The sequence below is a fragment of the Eleutherodactylus coqui genome, chromosome 1 (assembly GCF_035609145.1).
Source record: "Eleutherodactylus coqui strain aEleCoq1 chromosome 1, aEleCoq1.hap1, whole genome shotgun sequence".
NCBI lineage: Eukaryota > Metazoa > Chordata > Amphibia > Anura > Eleutherodactylidae > Eleutherodactylus > Eleutherodactylus coqui.
In genome coordinates, this window is record NC_089837.1 from 481,838,009 (window position 1) to 481,859,892 (window position 21,884).

The 21,884-nt window shown below is 46.9% G+C and overlaps 1 protein-coding gene across 1 annotated transcript in view; it reads left to right on the forward strand.

Annotated features, from left to right (window-relative positions):
* KMT2D (lysine methyltransferase 2D) overlaps positions 1-21,884 on the forward strand; it is a 129,502-nt gene that overhangs the window by 49,599 nt on the left and 58,019 nt on the right. Inside the window, 16 exon segments of the mRNA XM_066585665.1 lie at positions 1,936-2,031; positions 2,033-2,047; positions 5,530-5,634; positions 5,775-5,956; positions 7,192-7,356; positions 7,446-7,555; positions 7,652-7,696; positions 7,816-8,025; positions 8,133-8,279; positions 8,371-8,487; positions 8,955-9,076; positions 11,288-11,429; positions 13,367-13,444; positions 14,034-14,156; positions 18,281-18,445; positions 21,615-21,678. Coding sequence (XP_066441762.1) covers positions 1,936-2,031; positions 2,033-2,047; positions 5,530-5,634; positions 5,775-5,956; positions 7,192-7,356; positions 7,446-7,555; positions 7,652-7,696; positions 7,816-8,025; positions 8,133-8,279; positions 8,371-8,487; positions 8,955-9,076; positions 11,288-11,429; positions 13,367-13,444; positions 14,034-14,156; positions 18,281-18,445; positions 21,615-21,678 — 1,886 coding nt within the window.

Genomic DNA, 21,884 nt, shown 5'->3' on the forward strand with positions numbered 1-21,884 from the left:
TTCTCCTGTTGGGGGAGGGATCAGCCGAGCTGCCGCTGACCTCTCCTGTTGGGGGAGGGATCAGCCGAGCTGCCGCTGACCTCTCCTGTTGGGGGAGGGATCAGCCGAGCTGCCGCTGACCTCTCCTGTTGGGGGAGGGATCAGCCGAGCTGCCGCTGACCTCTCCTGTTGGGGGAGGGATCAGCCGAGCTGCCGCTGACCTCTCCTGTTGGGGGGGGGATCAGCCGAGCTGCCGCTGACCTCTCCTGTTGGGGGGGGGGGGGGGGAGATCAGCCGAGCTGCTGCCGACCTCTCCTGTTGGGGGGGGGGGGGGGGGGGGATCAGCCGAGCTGCTGCTGACCTCTCCTGTTGGGGGGGGGGATCAGCCGAGCTGCTGCTGCTGACCTCTCCTGTTGGGGGGGGGGGGGGGGGGAAATCAGCCGAGCTGCTGCCGACCTCTCCTGTTGGGGGGGGAATCAGCCGAGCTGCCGCTGACCTCTCCTGTTGGGGGGGGAAATCAGCCGAGCTGCCGCTGACCTCTCCTGTTGGGGGGGGAAATCAGCCGAGCTGCCGCTGACCTCTCCTGTTGGGGGGGGGGGGGGGAGATCAGCCGAGCTGCTGCCGACCTCTCCTGTTGGGGGGGGGGGGGGGGGGATCAGCCGAGCTGCTGCTGACCTCTCCTGTTGGGGGGGGGATCAGCCGAGCTGCTGCTGCTGACCTCTCCTGTTGGGGGGGGGGGGGGGAAATCAGCCGAGCTGCTGCCGACCTCTCCTGTTGGGGGGGGAATCAGCCGAGCTGCCGCTGACCTCTCCTGTTGGGGGGGGAAATCAGCCGAGCTGCCGCTGACCTCTCCTGTTGGGGGGGGAATCAGCCGAGCTGCCGCTGACCTCTCCTGTTGGGGGGGGAAATCAGCCGAGCTGCCGCTGACCTCTCCTGTTGGGGGGGGAAATCAGCCGAGCTGCCGCTGACCTCTCCTGTTGGGGGGGGAATCAGCCGAGCTGCCGCTGACCTCTCCTGTTGGGGGGGAAATCAGCCGAGCTGCCGCTGACCTCTCCTGTTGGGGGAGGAAATCAGCCGAGCTGCCGCTGACCTCTCCTGTTGGGGGGGGAAATCAGCCGAGCTGCCGCTGACCTCTCCTGTTGGGGGAGGGATCAGCCGAGCTGCCGCTGACCTCTCCTGTTGGGGGAGGGATCAGCCGAGCTGCCGCTGACCTCTCCTGTTGGGGGAGGGATCAGCCGAGCTGCCGCTGACCTCTCCTGTTGGGGGAGGGATCAGCCGAGCTGCCGCTGACCTCTCCTGTTGGGGGAGGGATCAGCCGAGCTGCCGCTGACCTCTCCTGTTGGGGGAGGGATCAGCCGAGCTGCCGCTGACCTCTCCTGTGGGGGGAGGGATCAGCCGAGCTGCCGCTGACCTCTCCTGTGGGGAGGAGGGATCAGCCGAGCTGCCGCTGACCTCTCCTGTTGGGGAGGGTCAGCCGAGCTGCGCTGACCTCCTGTTGGGGAGGGATCAGCCGAGCTGCCGCTGACCTCTCTGTAGGGGGGGGGGGGGGGGAAATCAGCGAGCTGCCGCTGACCTCCTGTTGGGGTGGTGGGGGGGGGGGGGAATCAGCCGAGCTGCCGCTGACCTCTCCTGTTGGCGGGGGGATCAGCCGAGCTGCTGCTGACCTCTCCTGTTGGGAGATAAGCATCTCGTCTTTCTGTTTCTATGGAAATAACTCAGATCTTTCCAGCATGACAGAAATAATTTGGCTCAATATGGCCAAAATTTGTTTTTATTTAGTCATTCATTTTGGCCAAACACATGAGATGAAACATATTAGCATAGGCTCTGTGAAGACGGTTATTGTATGAAATCTCATTTTTTGAGCTCTTTTCTCCCCCCCCCCCCTCCCCCCTTTAAATCATGTAACATATTTTGCCGCTTCTCATTTAAAATGTTACCCGTTGTATTGTTCAGATGCTAGATGCTGATTGCTCTCCGGGTAAAGAGGAGGAGGAAGAGGAAGATGATACCATGCAAAACACAGTGGTGCTCTTTTCCAACACGGACAAATTTTGTGCTCATGCAGGTGAGGGGTTTTTGGATACACAGGTTGGTTTATAATATACTTTAAATTATTGTTAAAAATGCATAAAATTTATAAAGGCCGAAAATATGGAAACTGCTGCCTTTTGGATATGGCTGATATGCGAAGGGATAAAGATGGTTCTGCTCCTTCGACCTTCCCTATTTGGATCAATACTGTTTTTATTTTGTACTATTGAGGACATTTTCAATTATATCACCTGGCGCAGGTAAGCCACCCAGGTCATGTCAAAAATGTCTAAGTTGGGATATGCTGCACTGGTAAATGGTAAAAAACGTAAAAAGTGGACATCCGCTTTAAAGATCTAATAATGAGGGGATTCCAAAGTAAATTGTTAACCAGTGAATTACATTCATTGTAGATCCCCCAGAGATCAGCTTTGGGGCCAGTTTAAGGCTGGGTTCACACAGGGCGGAATTGCAGTCCGGACTTTCCGCGCAGAAATTCCGCATGCGTTCTTAAGCCTGAGCCTAAGCAGCAACTTCGGCAAAAATTTTGTCTACACGCTGTAGAGAAACCGTGCGGAAACTGGCATGCGGCATGAATTTCAAATCCGCAACATGTCACTTGTATCGCCGTTTCCGCTGCGGGCTCTCTACAGGGAGAGATTTCTGCAGTGGAATACAGGCAGACAAGCCGCTTCAAACCCCCGCCAAATGGAGCGGGCTTTGAAGCAGTCTTTCCACTTTGGAAATCTCGTGGAATATTCGCGCGGTTCCCGCTGTGCACAGTCCGTGAGATTTCCACTGGATTTCCCTCCTGTGGGAACCCAGACGAAAGGGGGTTTGTGCTTTAAAATAAATCAATAAAAGCTCATTAGTCCGGCTCCTCTCAGCTGCAGTGGCTTACCTCCCTTCTCCCCTCTGCTGATATGTTTACAGGCTGCAGTCAACCTGTTGATGGGACTACTGCAGCCTTTTCCAGGCTTTGGCGGTCAACCACTGAGGTCTACTATTGGCTGCAGCCACTTATGATGCCTTGTCAATCCCCACTCAATGGAGAGAAGAGAGGTGCATCGCTACAACTGTGGGGAGTCCGGATGGGCGGATGTATAAGCAATTACATTAAAAATAAGACCATGACCGAAGGACCAAAATGCGTCAGGTTTTCACATTGGCTCATGCTGGATAATAAATCTGGAGTATTTTTAGACTAGTCTAATGTAAGTTTATATACCTATTAGTTGGCGTAGATTTTGTGGTAGATTTTGGCATGTTTTGGTGGGACACACCCCTTTGCTTGGACATACCAAAGTCTAAAGGCCCATTTACACGCAAAGATAATGGTTCAAAAGATTTTGATCGCTTGTTTTGCATAAACGGCTAATAAACACTAATGTTCCTCCGAGAACTGTATGCAGAGAACAGGTGGTCTGTTCTCTGCATTCATCTCCTTTATTCTGCTACAGGCTTGCTGCTGAATACAATGTAATCGGCAGCTCCCGTGGAGAATACAGCACCTGGGACAGCAAATACAGCATGTGGTCTTTGTTATCTTCTCTCCGTCTGAATGAGGGATTTTATGCTCCCCTAAAAATCATCGTTCAAGCCGAAGAGTAAAATCAGCTACTGAGAAATCCGGCACATTTAGTGCATCTGCCCTGTGTGTGTTTGCATGAATTTAACAGTTTGAATTCTGAAGCCTATAAAAAGATATATATATATTTTTTTGTGTATTCACTTTCACCTGCTGAAGTTGTAATATTCAATTACAGTGCGCATATATAAGCCCAAAAATAAACTTTAACCCTTTCCAATCCACTGTCTGACTTCTAAAGACATTCTGATTGAAGGCTGTACAGCTCCAATGTCGGAAGATATCCGGCAGGGTATTCTTACTGTATAATTCTGGCCGCTCTGTTGTCGGGGGGCCTCTTCAGCATGTCCCATACCAACCACAGTACTGGCTCTAGCCAGCAGATGGCGCCATTGTAAAATGGCAGAAAGAAAAAAGCCCTCTAGGAAACCCTGAATCCAAAATTGGATTGCAAAGGGTTAAATCCACAGATCCGCTGATGGATTTTGCAGTTGTACTTCCACTAAAAGGGCTTATACAAAGCCTTGTTAAAAGGGTGGTTTAATTTAAAAAAAAAAAAAAATTATTTCACTGGGCCATTGGTGTAATTTCCACAGAGGAATAGTCTTGGATTTCTAGTACTTCTAGCTTAATTATAAATCCATACAGTTATGCAGTTAATCGTAGGTTGTGGGGCTCTGTGAGATCTTATCTGACTGGTGTCCTGAGTGTTTGGGCGTTCAGTCTGACTGGATCCATCTTATGTGGCTTCGCCCGGAGTCATAGAAGTATTGAGAAGAGATTTGTTTATCGGCGATTTACTCATTAGCAGCTCATCTGCATCTAGAGATGGCCATACACATCAGATGGAAGTAGTCCGATCGTCTGGTTGAAAATATACATACATGCTCGGCCAAGCATACTTTAGCCAATCCCGTTGATTAAACCAGCCATACATTTTCAATAACACTGGCTGAGGGCCAATCTTTCTCAGAATGTTCTTGGGAGGATGGACTGCACGTCTTTTGACGATTGAATGAAACTTCAAACATGGCCGACTTCCTTCCCGACTTATGACCGTCTTAGGTTGGTTAAACGATCATACGTTGTTGATTCCAGCAGATGAATGTTTTACTTTTGGTTGCAGTCGTCCATTTTCATCAACTTTAGCCAAACTCGTGTGGGGACCTTAAGGGTACTTTTTAAAACGGGCTGCCAATCACCCGAGTAATCGCTCAAGAGTTATTACAGGCAACTGTCAACAGGGCAAGTTGAGTGAATATCCCTCACTTGTCGGAGTCGCTTGGTCTTCAGCTCCCCTAAAAACCAAGCGACTGTTAGCCAATGTAAACAGGCAGTCATTCATCTTCGAACGACTACCTGTGTACTTTAAATGGAGGCGAGTGGCTGGAAGAGATCTCCGGTGCGCTCCACCTCCATTCACTGGGTATAGGAGCTGCGGGCACGTGTAAAAGTATCCTTGGCATCTTTAGCGAAACCTAGTTCTAGCGACAAATATAAAAGTACCCTAAAAGTCCTGTGTCTTATGTGTCGTTAGAACTACGGTTGATTTCTGGTTGGTATTTTACCACTGTAGAGCTGGGGTCACACAGGGCGGAATCCCGCCAGACATCTTGCGTTTTGGCCGTAGCGAAAAACCGCGAGATTTCCGTCGGTAAAGCGCTGCTTTAAAACCCGCGGCACTTTAGCCGAGGGTTTTGGAGCGGCCATTGCAGCTGGCACTCCCATAGAGGAGAGCGTGGCTGCAACAGAAAAAAGAAAAAGACATGCTGCAACCGTGGAATCCGCGCCGCAGCGCCGGCTTCTGCCAGCTTTGCGGAGTCTGCTCAAGAGGATGTTCGGCTTAATATGGTTTTTGTACCTGAAATGTTTATATTTTTATATCCTTTCACATTGAAAATGACTGAACTTTTCAATTTGTCTTCTAGGATATGTGTGTGGTTTGTGGCAGCTTTGGACGTGGCTCCGAGGGGCATCTTCTTGCGTGTTCCCAATGTTCACAGTGCTACCACCCGTATTGTGTAAACAGCAAGGTATGCCTGGTCACACCACCTTGTAAGGTACTCTTTCCCCCGACGTAAAGTAAAAGCAGTGTATGTCAGAAATATTAGATACTTGTAGCTATATTATTTTAATACATTTTTAATGCGTTGTTCTTGTTTTCCACATCCAGATTACAAAGGTGATGCTGCTGAAGGGCTGGCGATGTGTAGAGTGTATAGTTTGTGAAGTGTGTGGCAAAGCCACCGACCCGTCTCGCTTGCTGCTGTGCGACGATTGTGACATCAGCTACCACACATACTGCCTCGACCCTCCTCTGCACACCGTACCCAAGGGTGGTTGGAAATGCAAATGGTGAGTGAAGACTTGCCCAATGTTGACTTAACCCCTTAGTAACTTGCCATGCGAATTCCCCCCCCCCCCCCCCCCCCCCAACTCCTATCAACGCAGTGCAATAGCCATAAGTCATTGACCTAGATGTGTGAGGGCTTGTCTTTGTTTTGGGATGAGTTGTATCTTTTAATGCCATCACTCTGGGGTATATATAATGTGCTGTATAAGGCAGGTTTGGAATTACCAAATAGGAATTGCGGATTCTGCGAGCGTTTGATCCGCGGCAATATGTGGAACGATCTGAGGCATTTGATTACACTTGAGCAGGTTGGAATTGCGCAATCCACACGCGGAAAATAGAACGCAGCAGATTCTTTGTAACTGCGGATATCGCGACCTGAAGCCCGTTTTTCTTTCTGGCCCCGCGGATATAACAGCAGTCACGCGCAGTACATTAAGCGGCCGGCCGTACACAGGCTCGCGGCCAGTTCACAGCTGGAATCTGCTGCGGGCCTCCACAAGCACATTCTGCATTTGGTCACGTGAGCCCAGCCTAAATTTTAGAGGTGGGTAAAGGTGAAAAAACCTCCAGGAATTCTGCCATCGCTACAAAAATAACACAACATGGCTTTCTTATCCGGATCAGCACAGTTGCGTTGCAAAAAAAGGGGTTAAGGACAAAGGGTTAAATTGTACATGCAGTCTATCTCCCGCTGGTCTGCAAAATTCCTTAGCTCCACCGGACGTCCTGCCCTCTTTGGCTACTGACAGAACATCACTTCCTGGTTGTGGCGTTCATAAATCCCGCCTCCAGGAAGCAATGGCTCTGATTGGCTGAGAGCAGGGCTCGATCTACAATGGGAACGATCGCTTCCTGGAGGCGAGATTTATGATTGCCGCAACCAGGAAGTGGTGATCAGTTGGCGGCCAAGGAGTGCAGGACGCCCGGCGGAGCTACAGAACTTCGGGATGGACCCAGACCGCAGCTGCTAGGTAAATATTAATAAGCCATACCCCCCAAAAACAAGACAATGTGCCTCTTTTGGGGTCAAAATTTGACAGTCTTATATTCGGGGAAACACAGTATCTGTGTCTCCCTTTGAGTTCTGCCTGCACTATTGTATCTCAAAAACTCATGTTAAATTTGTGCAATACATGAACTCTCGTACATTTTTGCCATTTGACCAAAAAAGGGGAGAAAAAAAAAAAAGTATAACGCTGAACATGATGACCCAAATGAGGCGTTTCTCTTGCAGGTGTGTTTGCTGCATGCAGTGCGGAGCGATCAGTCCTGGATTCCACTCCGAATGGCAGAACAATTACACTCATTGTGCGCCTTGTGCTAGTTTGGTCTGCTGCCCTGTTTGTCACCTAAACTATATGGAGGGGGATCTTTTGATACAGTGTCAAAACTGTGAGAGGTAAGCAATATCTAACGGGCGGTGCTCTCGCTTCTAAGTATCATTTAAAAAACAGATAGAAGTAATTTGTGGTTTCCACTGCTAATCAGGTGGCTGCATGCAGTTTGCGAGAACCTATTTACTGAAGAAGAGGTAGAAGAAGCCGCTGATGAAGGCTTTCATTGCACAACCTGTCAGCCTTTCATTGTCAAACCAGTTGGTATGTAAAGATCTGAACTTAATTGTAGTTTATGGTTAATGTGTTTCATTATTAGCATTAAATCCACTTCTCCTCCCTTTACCAATGTCCCACCAGTTCCACTAATCCTTCCACCAAGTCCGGTAAAGGTAAAAGAGCCAGGTGAGTGTGCTCTAATCTCGTTCATTTGCCTGTTTCTTGGCACAATACATCCATTGTGTAAAAAAAAAAAAAAAAGTTTTCAAGTTTTTGAGACAGTGAATTATACTTTTTTGTTGCAGAGCCTCAGTATTTTCGTTTCGAAGGAGTTTGGTTGACTGAGGCGGGCATGGCCTTGCTGCGCAGCCTGACATTATCGCCCATCCAGAAAAAGAAACCAAGGCGGTCCAGACTGAGTACCGGTGGAGAGGTTTTCTTGGATTGTCAAGAGCATGGTGCATGTGATGACAGGAAGGAAGGCGATGCAGAGTGTGATGAACAAAAAGCAGATGGTGAGCCCTGTTGGCACAAATATGTGATGTCTGCATAAGCGTTCTCTACACTGACCGTGTTTGTGAAGGTCTACATTCTTTATAAGGCTTTTATCATTTGGCGTTAGGTGGCAATATTGAACCCATGGAGTGTGAAATTAAGCTGGAACCGCCTGGCACCCCTGAGCGTGAAGTTGGAGGAGAAATGGAGGTGGTCAAAGGAGCCGAAGATGCAGATGATGTAAAGAAAAGGAAAAGAAAACCTTACAGGCCAGGTTGGGATCAAAATTGACTTGGCACTTGGGAAATCTACTTCATTTTCTAGTTTTGGTATAGCATCACTAACTCATCCGATTGTTCTTTTAGGTATTGGCGGCTTCATGATCAGACAGAGGAAAACTCACACGCGGTCAAAGAAAGGACATGCAGCATTTTTGGAGGCCTTTCGTGAAAACCAGAACCAAGATGTTCACCCAGATGATGGTGAGTTCTTCTTTACCAACCTTACGTTTCGATAGTACTCTGCCTGCTACATTGTATCAAAGGGGTTTGCCAAGTAATAACCGGTGGGGGTAAACCCCCCCCCCCCCATACTTGCCACTAGCTGCCACGCTTCTTCCCCGTTGCCGCTTGCCTCCGCTCTATCCTTTTTTGTTTACTTTGCTAGCAGCGGTCGTATGTTTATCCATGTGACCGCTGCAGCTAATAGGAGACTAAACGGGTATCGGTCACGTTCTTAAACCTTCCACAGGTTCACCAGATGTCACCGGGTCTTCTCGCCCAGTGACATCACCTTTCAGATGCCGTGGTGCTGAAGCAGTGGTCGAGTTCTCTCTGGCCCAAAACTATATTAAAAAGGCTCTGAAAACCCCTTTAATGAGCAAAGTTAATAAATAATTCACAAGCTATCCATGGGCTATAAGACTAACATGACTCTTCACTACTCACAGCCCCTCCAGAGACGCCTGCAGAGGTTGTCCCCGAGCCAGGCACGACGGAGACAGATGAGAAGAAGAAACGGAGAGGCAGAAAGAAGAGCAAACTTGAGGATATGTTCCCAGCGTACTTGCAGGTCAGTCACAGGATACTTAGGTGGGTTATGCAAGAGTTTATAATGTAGATTATCCCTGCGAGTACTTAAATTACTCAGTTTTTAAAATGCATTAATTAAAAAAAAAAAAATGTTCCCATCATGCTTGTAAATACTGAGGGGAAGGTGAAACCAAAGCTTGAACTTGGGCAAGCCGCTCTGTTCTCACAGCTGCAGAGACCATGCTACATAATAGATATAGATGCAACCTAAAGGCTGCCGGCTCTCTTCAGCACTCATGGGATTGGGCAGAGGATTGAACTTTTTTCTTGTAGTATTTACCCTACAGTGTATTAACATCATTATAAGGGTTGTCTGAGAGTTCAGGGTATTAACTGAACAGCAGGATGTGTTGTACAAAAAAGGCCTTACTCACGTGTTAAAGGGGTGTACCAAGATGACGAGTTTCCCTATCCACAGGATAAGGGATAACTTGCTGATTGGGGGGGAATCTCCTACTCAAAACATAAAACCTACTCAAAAAGTTTTTGAGTAGGTTTTATGGTGCACTAAATGGTACCATCGATCCCGTCAGAACGTGGCCCCCCTTTTTTCTTTTCATTTCCCTTTTAAAAAACCTTTTATCTTACCATCTAGGTAGATGTCTGAGGGCTCGTTTTTTTGCGGGACGAATTGTATTTTTCAATGGCACTACTTAATGTACTATATAATGCACAGCAACCAGTGATCTTATCACCAGGGGCAGTTCGGAAACCCCCCTGAATAATAATTGGGGCATTTAAATGCCGCTGTCAGAATTGACTTTGGCTTTTAAAAGGTTAACAGCTCCGGCTCTAAGAAACAGTTGGCAACCGCATTGTATGGTATGGGATCGACCCGCAATCCCCCTCCATATCCCCAAAGCTGCATGACGTAACTGTACGTTCTGTAGTGTTAAGGGGTTAAAGAATAGAACTTATTCTGCAAAAAAAACAAAAAAACTCTTTGTAGCGATGTTGCTGGAATAATAAAAAATAATAAAAAAATATATATTTTTTTGAAAGTTGGGATGACAAATGGTCCGTGTGGGGATCGGGGTGAAGCCAAAAGTTTGGTCTAAATTTAAAAATATTGGAGATCACACTATTGTAAGGCCTCCTGCACACGGGCGGATTTGCTATGCGAAATACGGAGCAAGATTCCGCCCCCTGGATTTCCCAGCAAATCCAGCCCATAGCATGCTATGGAAAAAATGCAATTTCCTGCCACAAGTGGAAACCGATAGTGATTTTTCCGCTTGCGGGAAAAATCACATCATGCGATTTGACGCAAGATTGGCATGGCTGGCTTCCATGGAAGTAAATGAAAGCAGTCTATGTCGCGGCCATTTCACAATTATCATTGTGGAATGGCCGCAGGAAATGTCGTCATCGCTATGGCAACGGCAAGGCGTGCTCCCAATTGCGCATGTGCCGGGCGGCCCATTCGCAGCCCAGAAGGGCAACGTCATCGCCTAGCGACCGCGTGGCGTCCCCTGTACTGCGCATGTGCCACCCAGGACATTGACAGCACTGGAGAAGACGCCAAAGTAGTAAGCAGGCCTGGCACCGGGTTGAAATCCGCTGCGGGAATCCCACATGCGGGGTCCAACCTGCCTGTATGCTGGAGGCCTAAGTCTTTGATCAAAGTTTCTATCAATGGGGCTGCAGCAGCGCCGGACCCATTGAAAGCAATGGGATAGCATCGCGGACCTCTGCCACAGCTGTGACAGGGCATTCCTCCATCCCTGCGGAATCCCCTGCCCTAGCTGTCACAGCTGTGTCAGGGAAGCGTGATGTACTCCCTATGTTTTCAATGGGGCTGCCGCTGACCCCGCTGGAAACAATGGGCGATATCGCAGATTTTTCTTGGCCCTCGAGGCTTAGTGAAAACATCACAAATGAGAATGAAGCCATTGAAAATAATTGGTTTCATTATCATGCGTTTTCACTCGCATCGCAGAAAATTCTCTCGACAGTGGGGGCGGGCCCTTAGACATGTCTCTTATGTTCTGGCAAACCCTCTTTGGCCGGAGCTTTCTGCCACACAGCAGCTGTATCTCAGCCGCACGAAGAACTCTTAGTGAACTCTTAGTGGGACCGTACCCGGGCTCTGAGATAACCAGACTTATTTTTTTAACACCTATTTTGCGTTTACCTGATATTTGCATTTGAAACAAATCTGCAGTTGACATATCTGGTTCTGTCTCTGCAGGAAGCTTTTTTTGGCAAGGAGTTGATGGAACTCAGCAGGCAAGCGCTTCTCGCTGCTCGTCCCGTACCGCAAAAGGCGAAGAGTGTGCAATGTTCGGCATCTGGAACTGCCTCAGCCCCACAGGCGCTCCAACAAAACACCGGTAATGGAGAACTTCTAGTAACTTTCTATATTGATACTGTAGGGGGTGGTTGTGTCTCTTGCAAAATGACCCAGTGGTCTGTTCTGGGTGAAGAAGCCAAATTCCCCATGTTCGTTTTTATATTATGTTGTGTTCACACTTGCGCTTAAGAGTTCTATATTGGATTTCTTTGTGCCTTAGGCTACCCACTACACGGGCGAGCACAATATTGGGCCGAAAAACTCGACCTAGTATCGCAATCGCCAACCTGCGTTTTTATGGCAAATACTCATCCCATCCCTTCAGTAAAGTAGCAGTCCTCCGGCGCAGCTTTCAGAGGGACGGAAACTGTTTTCCATTATTTTCAATGGGAAACCTCGCATCGCACGGTGTGCAATGTGTTTTACTGTCCCATTGAAAACAATGGGCAATGCGCAAAAAGATAGGACATGCATCGCAATGCGGGTAAACATCGCTCATGGGTATGACTCCATTGCAAAGAATGGAGTTCGGATTCGTGCGTCTCGCACAAATCTTGCGCTGTGGAATCGGCCTTAGGGCTCTTCCACGCTGGCGATAGATTTTCTAGCGATGCAAGAGTGAGTGAAAACGCATGGTTAGGAAACTAATGATTTTTAATGGTTTCATTTTAATTTGCAAAGTGTTTACTCAAGCCTTGCAGCCATAAGAAAAATCTGCGATCATGCTAATTAATTTTAATGGGGCCGGCAGCAGCAGCCCCAGCCCCATTGAAATCCATAGAAGATCGCTGAAATGGCCTTGGATTTCCCCATAGTGAGGGGAGGGGGGCGGAGCTACAGGGGATCTCCTACATATTTCCCCATATTTGGAGAGAAGGGGCAGGGCAAAAGGGCTTTCCCAGGCCTTCCTTGAGAGCGGGGGAGGGGGCAGGGCTAGAGGGGGTGGGGCTAGAGCGATTCTTCTTTAGCCAAGAGAGGGGGCGTGGCTTGAGGGCGCAGCTAGGTTTGAGTGAACACATCGCAAATGAGAATGAAACCATTAAAAATCATTGGTTTCATAATCATGCGTTTTCTCTTAGGCCCCTGTCCACGGGCGAGGCGGAATATCGCTAGCGATATTCTGCCACAGGGGAGCGAACTGACAGTTCTCTGCGGTGAGCCTATCTGACAGGCTCACCGCGGCATGCTGCGATTTGAGTCCCGCGAGCGAAGAATCGCTATGCTCCACCGCTTGTGGACTGGATGCTGCGCTATCCACGCTATCCATAGCAACGCTATGGAAAGCGTACACCGCGTTACCCGTGGCTGGATTATCTCCGCAAGTAAGGCAATGCACAATTTCCCATGGACGGGAGCCCTAACTCTTGCATTGCTAGAAAACCTATCAGTGTGGAAAAGCCCACACTGGCAATTTTCCCGCACAATTTCTGTGTTGCGCAACGCGCAGAAACCGAATGGGAAAAGAATCCGTTGTAGTTAATGAGGCCCTTTACATGCGTGAGTTTTCGCTCGCAGCTCTGCGAGGAGAGGGGATACTAGAGGAAAATGTTAACATGTTCTATTTTTGGGTGATCTCCTCCATTTTTTTCTTGCGGGAGCTTGGAGAAGAAATTTGCATGCTATTTCTAGGCGGATTCCATGCGGAAGGCTTCCATTGAAGTCATTGGAAGCCGTCCGACCCGCGGCCCTTCCGCAATCATCATTGCGGAAAGGCCGTAGGATCACCTAGCGATGGCGCGGCATAATCTGTTCTGCGCATGTGTGACGGCCGTCACATCTGCAGTACAGAGTAAAGAAGAATCTGGACAGCTACATAGGGGTCACCGGCCAGGCACAGGAATCCGACCCGGTCATTTGCAGGCGGCCTAAGTTTCATTTGCGTTTTTTTTTATATCCTTTAGCTAATTTGTATAAAATGATATAAACTTCCTTCACATCACTGATTTTTTTTCCCCCTTTTTGTTAATATGTAACCAGTGGAGACCGCAGCCGCCCCTAGTGCTACACAGCCGCATGAGGATTCTGACAGCAATGAAACAAAGCAAGAACATTCAGGTTGGCAGAACGCTGCAGTTCTATTCCTCATACTGTTTAGATAACCAATGCATGCCAAAATAAGTTTAATTCTTGATCTCAAGCATGCCTTCTTGCCAATGCTCAATCATTTCCTCCTTAACATTCACATTATTATCGCTAGATTTCTTTTCTATACTTAAATTTGCTAATTGTGGCCTGAGAATAGTGCCAAAGCAGTTAGTCTCCGCACCTGCATATACCTGGCAGCTATGCCCAATGCTGAGAACAGTCAAAATAGTTTGTTTAAAAAAAATCCAACGCCCCTGTATTGAAAAATTAAATGTTTAAGGTGGAAATGTATTTATTTTTATTTATTTTTTTACTTAAAAAGGTAGTTCTTAAATGCTACATTTGGGATATTGACGTGTTTTGTTAGCATGAGCAAAACGTGTTTTGATCAAAAACGGAATAAAAGGGTAATTATGACCCATTCCACTGGAGATCTACAGTTCAAGAACGGCCATGATTCTTTGACTGTGGATTTCGGCTAGAGTCTCTCTCTCCTTTCCTTCTGCCTGTCCTCTTGAGACGTGGGCATCGTTATTTACCTGCCCTCCCCTCCCCGCAGAGGACGCGTCAGAGACCGAGGCCCTGAGTGTTGCTGTTGCTGCTTCCCACACTGGAGAGAGAATTCCGATGCCCATTCCAGAAGGAGCCCTCGGCTCGGATCTTGATAAAATCTCCATGGAGGGTTGGTCTCTCACACTTGCCCTAAATTTCCTTTTATATTGTGATGTGTTGGGTATGCAGTGGTAGAGGATTCCTCTGCATCAGATCTCTCCGAACCTTCCCTTTCTGCACATCAGCTGTCGCCTTCCCCTATGTTGTAATGTGACTCTGTATTGATCATTGCGGTATAGCAATGTGTCCTTTGTTTTTGTCTGGTTGTGATGGTCCTATGAAATGGCGTCAGAGCCCTCCGCTGTACTACGTGGTTGCTGATTAGCTCAAATGAGCACATTTTTCGAGCAGTTTTCAGTATCTTTGTATCTGTCACCTTATTTTTTTACAACTTCTGCTCGGCCTTAATTTAAAAAAAAAAAAAAAAAAAGTTTTCATGAAGGCAAATTAAAAGCTCCCAAGATCTAAACAGTTGACTTTTATTTTGTGGCCATTCCAGTTATTCTGTAGTTTTCCAGTAACTTCACGATAAACGATGTTGTGATATTTGACCTTTTTATGTTTGTGCGTGCGGCGTATAATTCTATTATCTGATATAGTACAGAAACTGATTTAGAGCACTTTTCTCTAGAAGAGCTGTATGAATCCAGGTATCTGCGGTTTAGGGGGATTCACACCTGCATTAGAACTTTCAGTCATAATTCCATCTCGGTTCTGTTTTTGAAGCAGAGAAATGAAATTAAAATTGAATTAAATGTTTTTTGTTTTTTTTTTTGATTATGATTATAGAGGAGCGAGCATACTCGCTAAGGACAATTACTCGAGCGCGCATTGTCCTCAGCGAGTACCTGCCCGCTTGGAAAAAAAGGTTCGGCTGCCGACGCGGGTGACAGGTGAGTTGCGGTAGTAAGCAGGAAGGAGCTGGGGGAAGAGGGGGAGAGAGAGATCTTCCCTCCGTTCCTCCCCGCTCTCCCCCGCAGCTCCCCGCCCGCCGCCGGCAGCCGAACCTTTTCTCCTGAGCAGACAGGTACTCGCTGAGGACAATGCTCGATCGAGTAATTGCCCTTAGTGAGTATGCTTCATCTCTAATTATGATGGGTTTAAAAAAAAAAAAACAGGAAGCAAATGGAAAGCTTTCAGTTTGTAAATAAACTTTGTTTGTGCTCCTTTTTCAAAAACCCCTTTAATCAAGAGCGAAAAAACAGAAATATTTCTTTGCATTTTAATTATGTTTCCAAATAACAGAACAAAGAGATGGATTTCTGACGAAGTCCTAACGCAGGTGTGAATTCCTCCTTTTAGTGGTTCCCCAAGCAATTCATTCTTAATGCCTTTACCCAGCACTAATGTAATGCAGAAGGGGAGCTAAAACTAAAGGGATTGTCCGCAAAGTTTATTCAAGGGGTAGTCACAGGGTGCTGCAGAGGTCCTTTTTGGCATTCCTGGCTCAATGGTGTATGTCAGTCATATGGGGATAGAATAGACCAGAGACTGTAAGAATCTCCATGCTTAAAGCAGTTGTCCAATTTATAAAAAAAAAACTGTACTGCAGGATATATGTCAAAAATTACAAACCCGCTAAAAATGACCTGTTAAATCCTTATTTCCACTGCTGATCCTTTGTTGTTACTCCGTCTGTTTCTAATTACATGGAAGAGTGGTTGGTGGGTATCACTCGGTTGTAGAGCTTTTGGCTGCAGAGCGTTGATGATGTGCCATGCTAAAGGTACTTCTACATAAGTGCCTGGCAGCCATACCAGCGACTGTCGCTCCTCTGCTTTACAGAGGTACAATAGTCGTCCAAGTGAATGGAGGGGAGCAGCCGGAATGATCCCTAATTACGCCGCCTCCATTCACTTGAACGACTATTGCTTCTGTATAAAGCGCAGGAGCGACCATTACTAGTACGGTTACGTAGCAGTACCTTTACTTTGGCACCTCACAGTATATAGGAGTCGTTCAAAGATTGAGCGACTCCTGTTTACATTGATGGGGAAGCTGCTAAGCAGTCGTTCCATTTCACTGAGCTGAAACAGAACAACTAGCCCCAACTGAGCGACTTCTACCCCAGTGCCTTGTTGGGGGCCGTGTATACACGGGTCGACAGTCACTAAAAATTGGTCATTTGAGCGATTCTGCGGGTGACTATTGGCCCATGTAAAGGTATCTTTACTGGCACCTCTGCTGCGGCCAGTGACTAGCCACAGGGGTCCTGCTGCCGTCTGAGTAGAGACTGTCAGCGGATCACAGGATCACCAGTGGATTTAACAGGTCAATATAGTCTGCTGTTAACATGATGTGTTCTTTTTGAACATTTGGACCACCCCCTTTAAACAAAAGCAGTCATGACTTTTGAGCTCTCAAGTGAGGGGAACAGTAAGTCCGAGGAGCCGTCTTATACTCGCTAGGTTCCCCGTTCCAGCACTGAACTCCCTAGTAATCGGCGCATGCGCACAGCATGACTACTTTAGACAGCTCTGTGCGCGCCCTTCCATTCAGGTCTATGAGATAGTATGCACACAGAGCTGTCTGACTAGTCATGCTGTGTGCGCCCGCCAACTTCACTGGCACACGGCACAGCAGTGGGGGCACCTGGTGAGTATGAAACACAGCTGCCCATTTCCTCTCCGTTTGAGCCCCATAACATAGTTTATAGGGCTCAATGGTGATGGCAAATATGATAAAAGTTCAAGAGGGACGTGGACACATTTCTGGTAATAACAATCTTATATGTTATCATTAATAACTTCAGAAGGGTCGGTGATCCGGGGATTATTCTGATCGCCAGATTTGAGTCAGGAAGGACTTTTTTTTTTTTTCCTTTTTAAATGAGGAAAATTGGCTTCTAACTCATTGGGATTTTTTTTTGCCTTCCTCTGGATCAACATTGGGGGGGTAATAGGCTGAACTGGATGGACATGTTTTTTTTTTCCTGGCCTTCCATACTATATTCCTATGACAGATTCTCTTAAGTGTATTCCAACGGTGTTGTGTTTTTACTCTCTATATACTATATATGATAAGCTGTCTTATTTATAAAGCATGCTAAATAATTCTGGTCTTCGTATCAGAGATGTTTTGGGTTGTCCTATTTAGATATTAACATTTAAAGGGCATTTTCCAGGCAAAATTCAATTAAAAATTGACTGCTGCAGTTACGAGAGTCAGACTGGTCATTGCGGCTCTGACAGCGGGCGCCCAACTATTGATGACCTACCCTGAGGATACATCACCGATAGTCTTTTGCCTGGAAAACCCCTTTTAATGCAGTTTTGTAGGAAAACACATTGAACACCTAAGGCCTCATGTCCACGGGGAAGATCAGGCCCGCTACGGATTCTCCATGGAGAATCTGTAGCGGGTCCCTCCTGCCCCGCGGACATGAGCGCTGAAAATAACAATTACTCACCTCTCTGCACGCTCCGGATCTTCCCTTCTTCGCGGCCTGATCTTCTCTCCGTCGTAGCCGGATCATCTTTCTTCGGCCCGGCGGATGTGCACGGCATGCCGGCTGCGTGCCGCGCGCATGCGCCGGCCCGAAGAAAAAAAGATTCGGCTGCGACCGAAAGAAGGGAAGATCCGGAGCAGGTGAGTATATTGTGATTTTAGGTCTCCCGCGGAGCCGGACGGCTTCCATAGGCTTCAATAGAAGCCTGCGGGAGACCCGCACTAAAATGGACCATGTCCATTTTTTTTTTTTTCATGCTCCATTTTTTTTAAAATTCCCTTTTATTGACCATCCGCGGGTATTTATCTACCCGCGGGTGGTCAAGGCATCCCTATGGGGTGCGGATCCGCGTGCGGGGGATCCGCTGCAGATTTAAAATCATCTTTTGCCCGTGGACATGAGGCCTTAACATGCATAAAACCCCATACATGTCGTCAGTCCTACCCCATACACGCACCTATTACTTATAGTGATCTTTGAGTAATATGTCCTATGACAAATACAGACTTGCTTGGGCTTCCTCGTGCTCTTGGCTTGTGGCCCTACAGTACACAACGTTGGTTGAAGACTGTTAACTCTTTCCACCCCCTCTGTGGTCAGTACGTTTGTGTAAGACGTTGTCCTTATTCTGCACTGGTGTGTTTGTCCTTATGATTGTAAGTCACTCCCCCCTCCCCCCCCCCCCCCCTCCTCTGTATGCTTGGGCCCTAAACCAGGATAATTCTAACTATGTTTTGTGACCGCAGAAATACCCAAGATTGGAAATACAGACATTCAGCAGCTGCTAAAGGATGTGCTTGGTACCCCTGAGTGCGAGCAATCTGTTGGTAGGTCAGCGGGTAGAATCGAAGGGCACATGGCAAGTGGATCAGTAACTCAGGGTCCAAGACCGTTTGTCCAAAGCATAGCAGGTCAGTACTTGCCATTCAGCTAATCTACTTCTAAATCTGCAAAGACTGGATGTCTGTTCTGCATCCAGAAATGAAATTCAAATAAAAAGTTGTATAAAGTTTTTCTTTTTAAAGAGTTATTCTGGGTTTTTTATTGGTTGTAAAAGGCAGGAATCCCCCTTTTTAAGCTATTGTAATATTGTCTGTGTTACATCAGTGTTTGCCAAAGAAGAGAACTGCAAGATACATAAACTTACCACAATCTGTGGTCCCAGTCAGGGCAGCTATTAGAAATATCTGGGCCCCATATATTTTAGTGGGCACCTGAGGGAAGGTATTGGGGAGGGGGGAAATGATGATCATATGGTTATTTTTTAAATTGGTATTCCACTGGGTTTTTTGCTGTCTAGAATACAGTGTTAATGTTAGTCTATTCACATGGATGTATAAGAACGTGCGTGTTTTAACCCTTTCCAATCCACTGTCTGACGTCTAAAGACATTATGATTTAAGGCTGTACAGCTCCGATGTTGGAAGACATCCATCAGGGTTCTCTTACTGTATATTGCCAGCCTCTCTGCTGTCGGAGCCTATCCAACGTGTCACCTCATGCAGTACTAGATTTAGCCAGCAGATAGCACCGTTGTTAACGGCAGGAAAAGAGTAAGCCCCCTAGGAAAACCAGAATACAAATTGGATTGGAAAGGATTAACTCTTTCCAATCCACCGTTTGATGTCTGAAGACATTTTGATTGAAGCCTGTACAGCCCTGATATCAGAAGATGTCCGGCAGGGTGGTATTACTGTATATTATTGGCTGCTCTGTTGTTGAGGGGCCTCTCTGGCATGTCACATACCGCAGTACTGGCTCTAGCCAGCAGATGGCACCATTGTTTAATGGCATAAAGAGAAAGCCCCCCCCTAGGAAACCCTGAATGCAAAATTGGATTGCAAAGGGTTAAATATGCAGCATGCACTTCTTTCACTCAGCTTGCAGATTGAAAGCACCCATTGAAGTCTGCGAGGGGTGATTTAATATACAGATGCATCCATAGGCGATCCATATTGCAGCTCTTTTTCCAAGTGGCTGTGTTATGTAGTTAACATTTACTAATAGGTAATACTGGGGCAGAACTGTTGCAATTTGACCAGTAAAACATCCCTATTACTATAGCACATGCTCCGATCTAGAAGTAATGAGATGCCAGTGAAGAACTTGTCTCAGTCACTGTATAGCCACACAAAAAATCCACAGCACTCCGAGGCTGGAAATCTGTGACTAGGATTAGAAAATAAAGATTCTGCAATAGTATTATGGAGAAGGCTGTGGAGTTTTCGTGGGGATGTGCAATGCATTTGGAAGGTCTTCAAACCCTCCTCCCCCTTCCTTTTCTTTGATATTCTGTTATGTTGTGACCTTGTAAGTAATTAGCACGTTTCCCCCCATCATTCTGCACTCAGTACCCCATAATGACAAGGTGAAAACAAAATGTTAGAAATCTTTTTTTTTTTTTTTAGTATTTTTAAAAATGAAAAACTTTTTGCATTGACATAAGTATTCACACCCTGTACTTGGATTAAGTGATTACAGCCTGCAGTCGTCTTGGGTATGATGCCACCAGGTTTGCACACCTGGATTTGGGGATTTTCTGCAATTCTCCTCTACAGATCCTCTCTAGCTCTGTTAGGTTAGATGGGGGCCGTCTGTGGACGGCCGTTTTCAGGGGTCTCTAAAGATGTTCTATTGGGTACAAGTCAGGGCTCTGGCTGGGCCACTCATGGACATTCATGGAATTGTCCCTAAGCCCCTCTGTGTTGTCTTGGCTCACTCATTGTCTGCCCAGAACCTTCCGCCCGGTCTGAGGTCTCTTGCTCTCTGGATGAGGTTTCCATTAAAAATAACGCTGTACTTTGCTCCATTCAGCTTTCCATCAACCCTGACCGCTCTCCCTGTCCAGCCACTGAAAATCACCCCACAGCATGAGGTTGCCACCACCAGGCTTCACTGTAGGGATGGTATTGGGCAGGCGATGAGCGGCGCCTGGTTTCCTCCAGACATAATGCTTATTATTGAGGCCAAAGTGTTTAGTTTTGGTTTTATCAGACCAGAGAATCTTGTTTCTCACAGTCTGCGAGTCCTTTAGGTGCTTTTCGATAAACTCCCTGTGGGTTTTCATGTGTCCTTTACTGAGGAGGGGCTTCTCTCTGGCCACTGTGCCATAAAGCCCAGACTGGTGGAAGCTGCAGTCATGGGAGAAACTTCTAGAAGGTCAACCATCTGGGCAAAGAACTTTTGGAGCTCAGCCAGAGTGACATTGGGTTCTTGGTCACTTCTCTTACCAAGGCCCTTACTTAGTTTGGTGGGTCGGCAGCTCTAGATAGAGTCCTAGTTGTTTCAAACAGCTTCCATTTAAGAACTATGTAGGCCGCTGGGCTCTTGGGAACTTTCGCTGCAGAAGAAAGTTGTTCTTGTTTTTTATTTTTGTAGCCTTCTCCAGATCTGTGACCTCTTTAAAATGGTCTTGACCAAAAAGGCTGGGATTAAGGTGCAACCCTTTAATGGCCGTAGATGCACACAAGTGTTATCATTAGTTTTACAAGTTTTATTAATAATGTCAGTGCTTCTTCAGCATTGCTGGTGGCGTGCTATCGGTGGCAGAGCTGGCGCTGGAAGCGGGTGTCTCTTAGCTGGCATTTTCAATAAAACTTGAAAAACTTTAATGATAACACTTGTATACATGCATGTCCATTTAAAGGGTCACTCACTCAGATTTTATTTAGACAGGGTCTTTTAAAATGCTGGTCAATGAAGTGAATTAACCACAGGTGACTCCAATGAGGGTGTAGAAGCATCTCAAAAGGTAAGCAAGAGAAATGGGAGCCCCAAAGCTAAATTTCAGGTGTCATACCAAAGGGTGTGACTACTTATGTCAATGCAAACTACAACCTTCGATTTCTAACATTCTGTTTTGACTTTGTCATTATGAGGTGTTGAGTGCAGAATGATGGGGGGGGGGGGGGGGGGGGGGAATGCTTGAAATTTGTTTGAACGTGTGCTCCATTGTTGGAGCTTTGGCTATCGTTCCACTGAAGTTCTATGTGGGAACATGTCATGGTTCTGCACGCGGACTATAAGTGATGGATGACTTATGTAGCTTCTATTATTGAGTGAAAGCTTTGTCCTTTTCAGGTGTGACCCTTTCTTCTAATGTCCAACTGGATCCTTTTTCTCAGCCCGGCTTCTTGGACTCCAGGTATGTTCATCTGACCATTATGTCTGTCTTATTTCTTTTGTGGACCTCCCTTATTGAATACGATTGGAGACAACCCTTTATGATGGGGAACATAAACCGTGTATGCGGCCCCCCACGTGGTGTTAAAGAGCACTCGGCTCATTTTGAGGAAAACATTTACACCATTTTTTTTTCCTTCCACCATCCGTTATGCTTTCTTTCCTAAC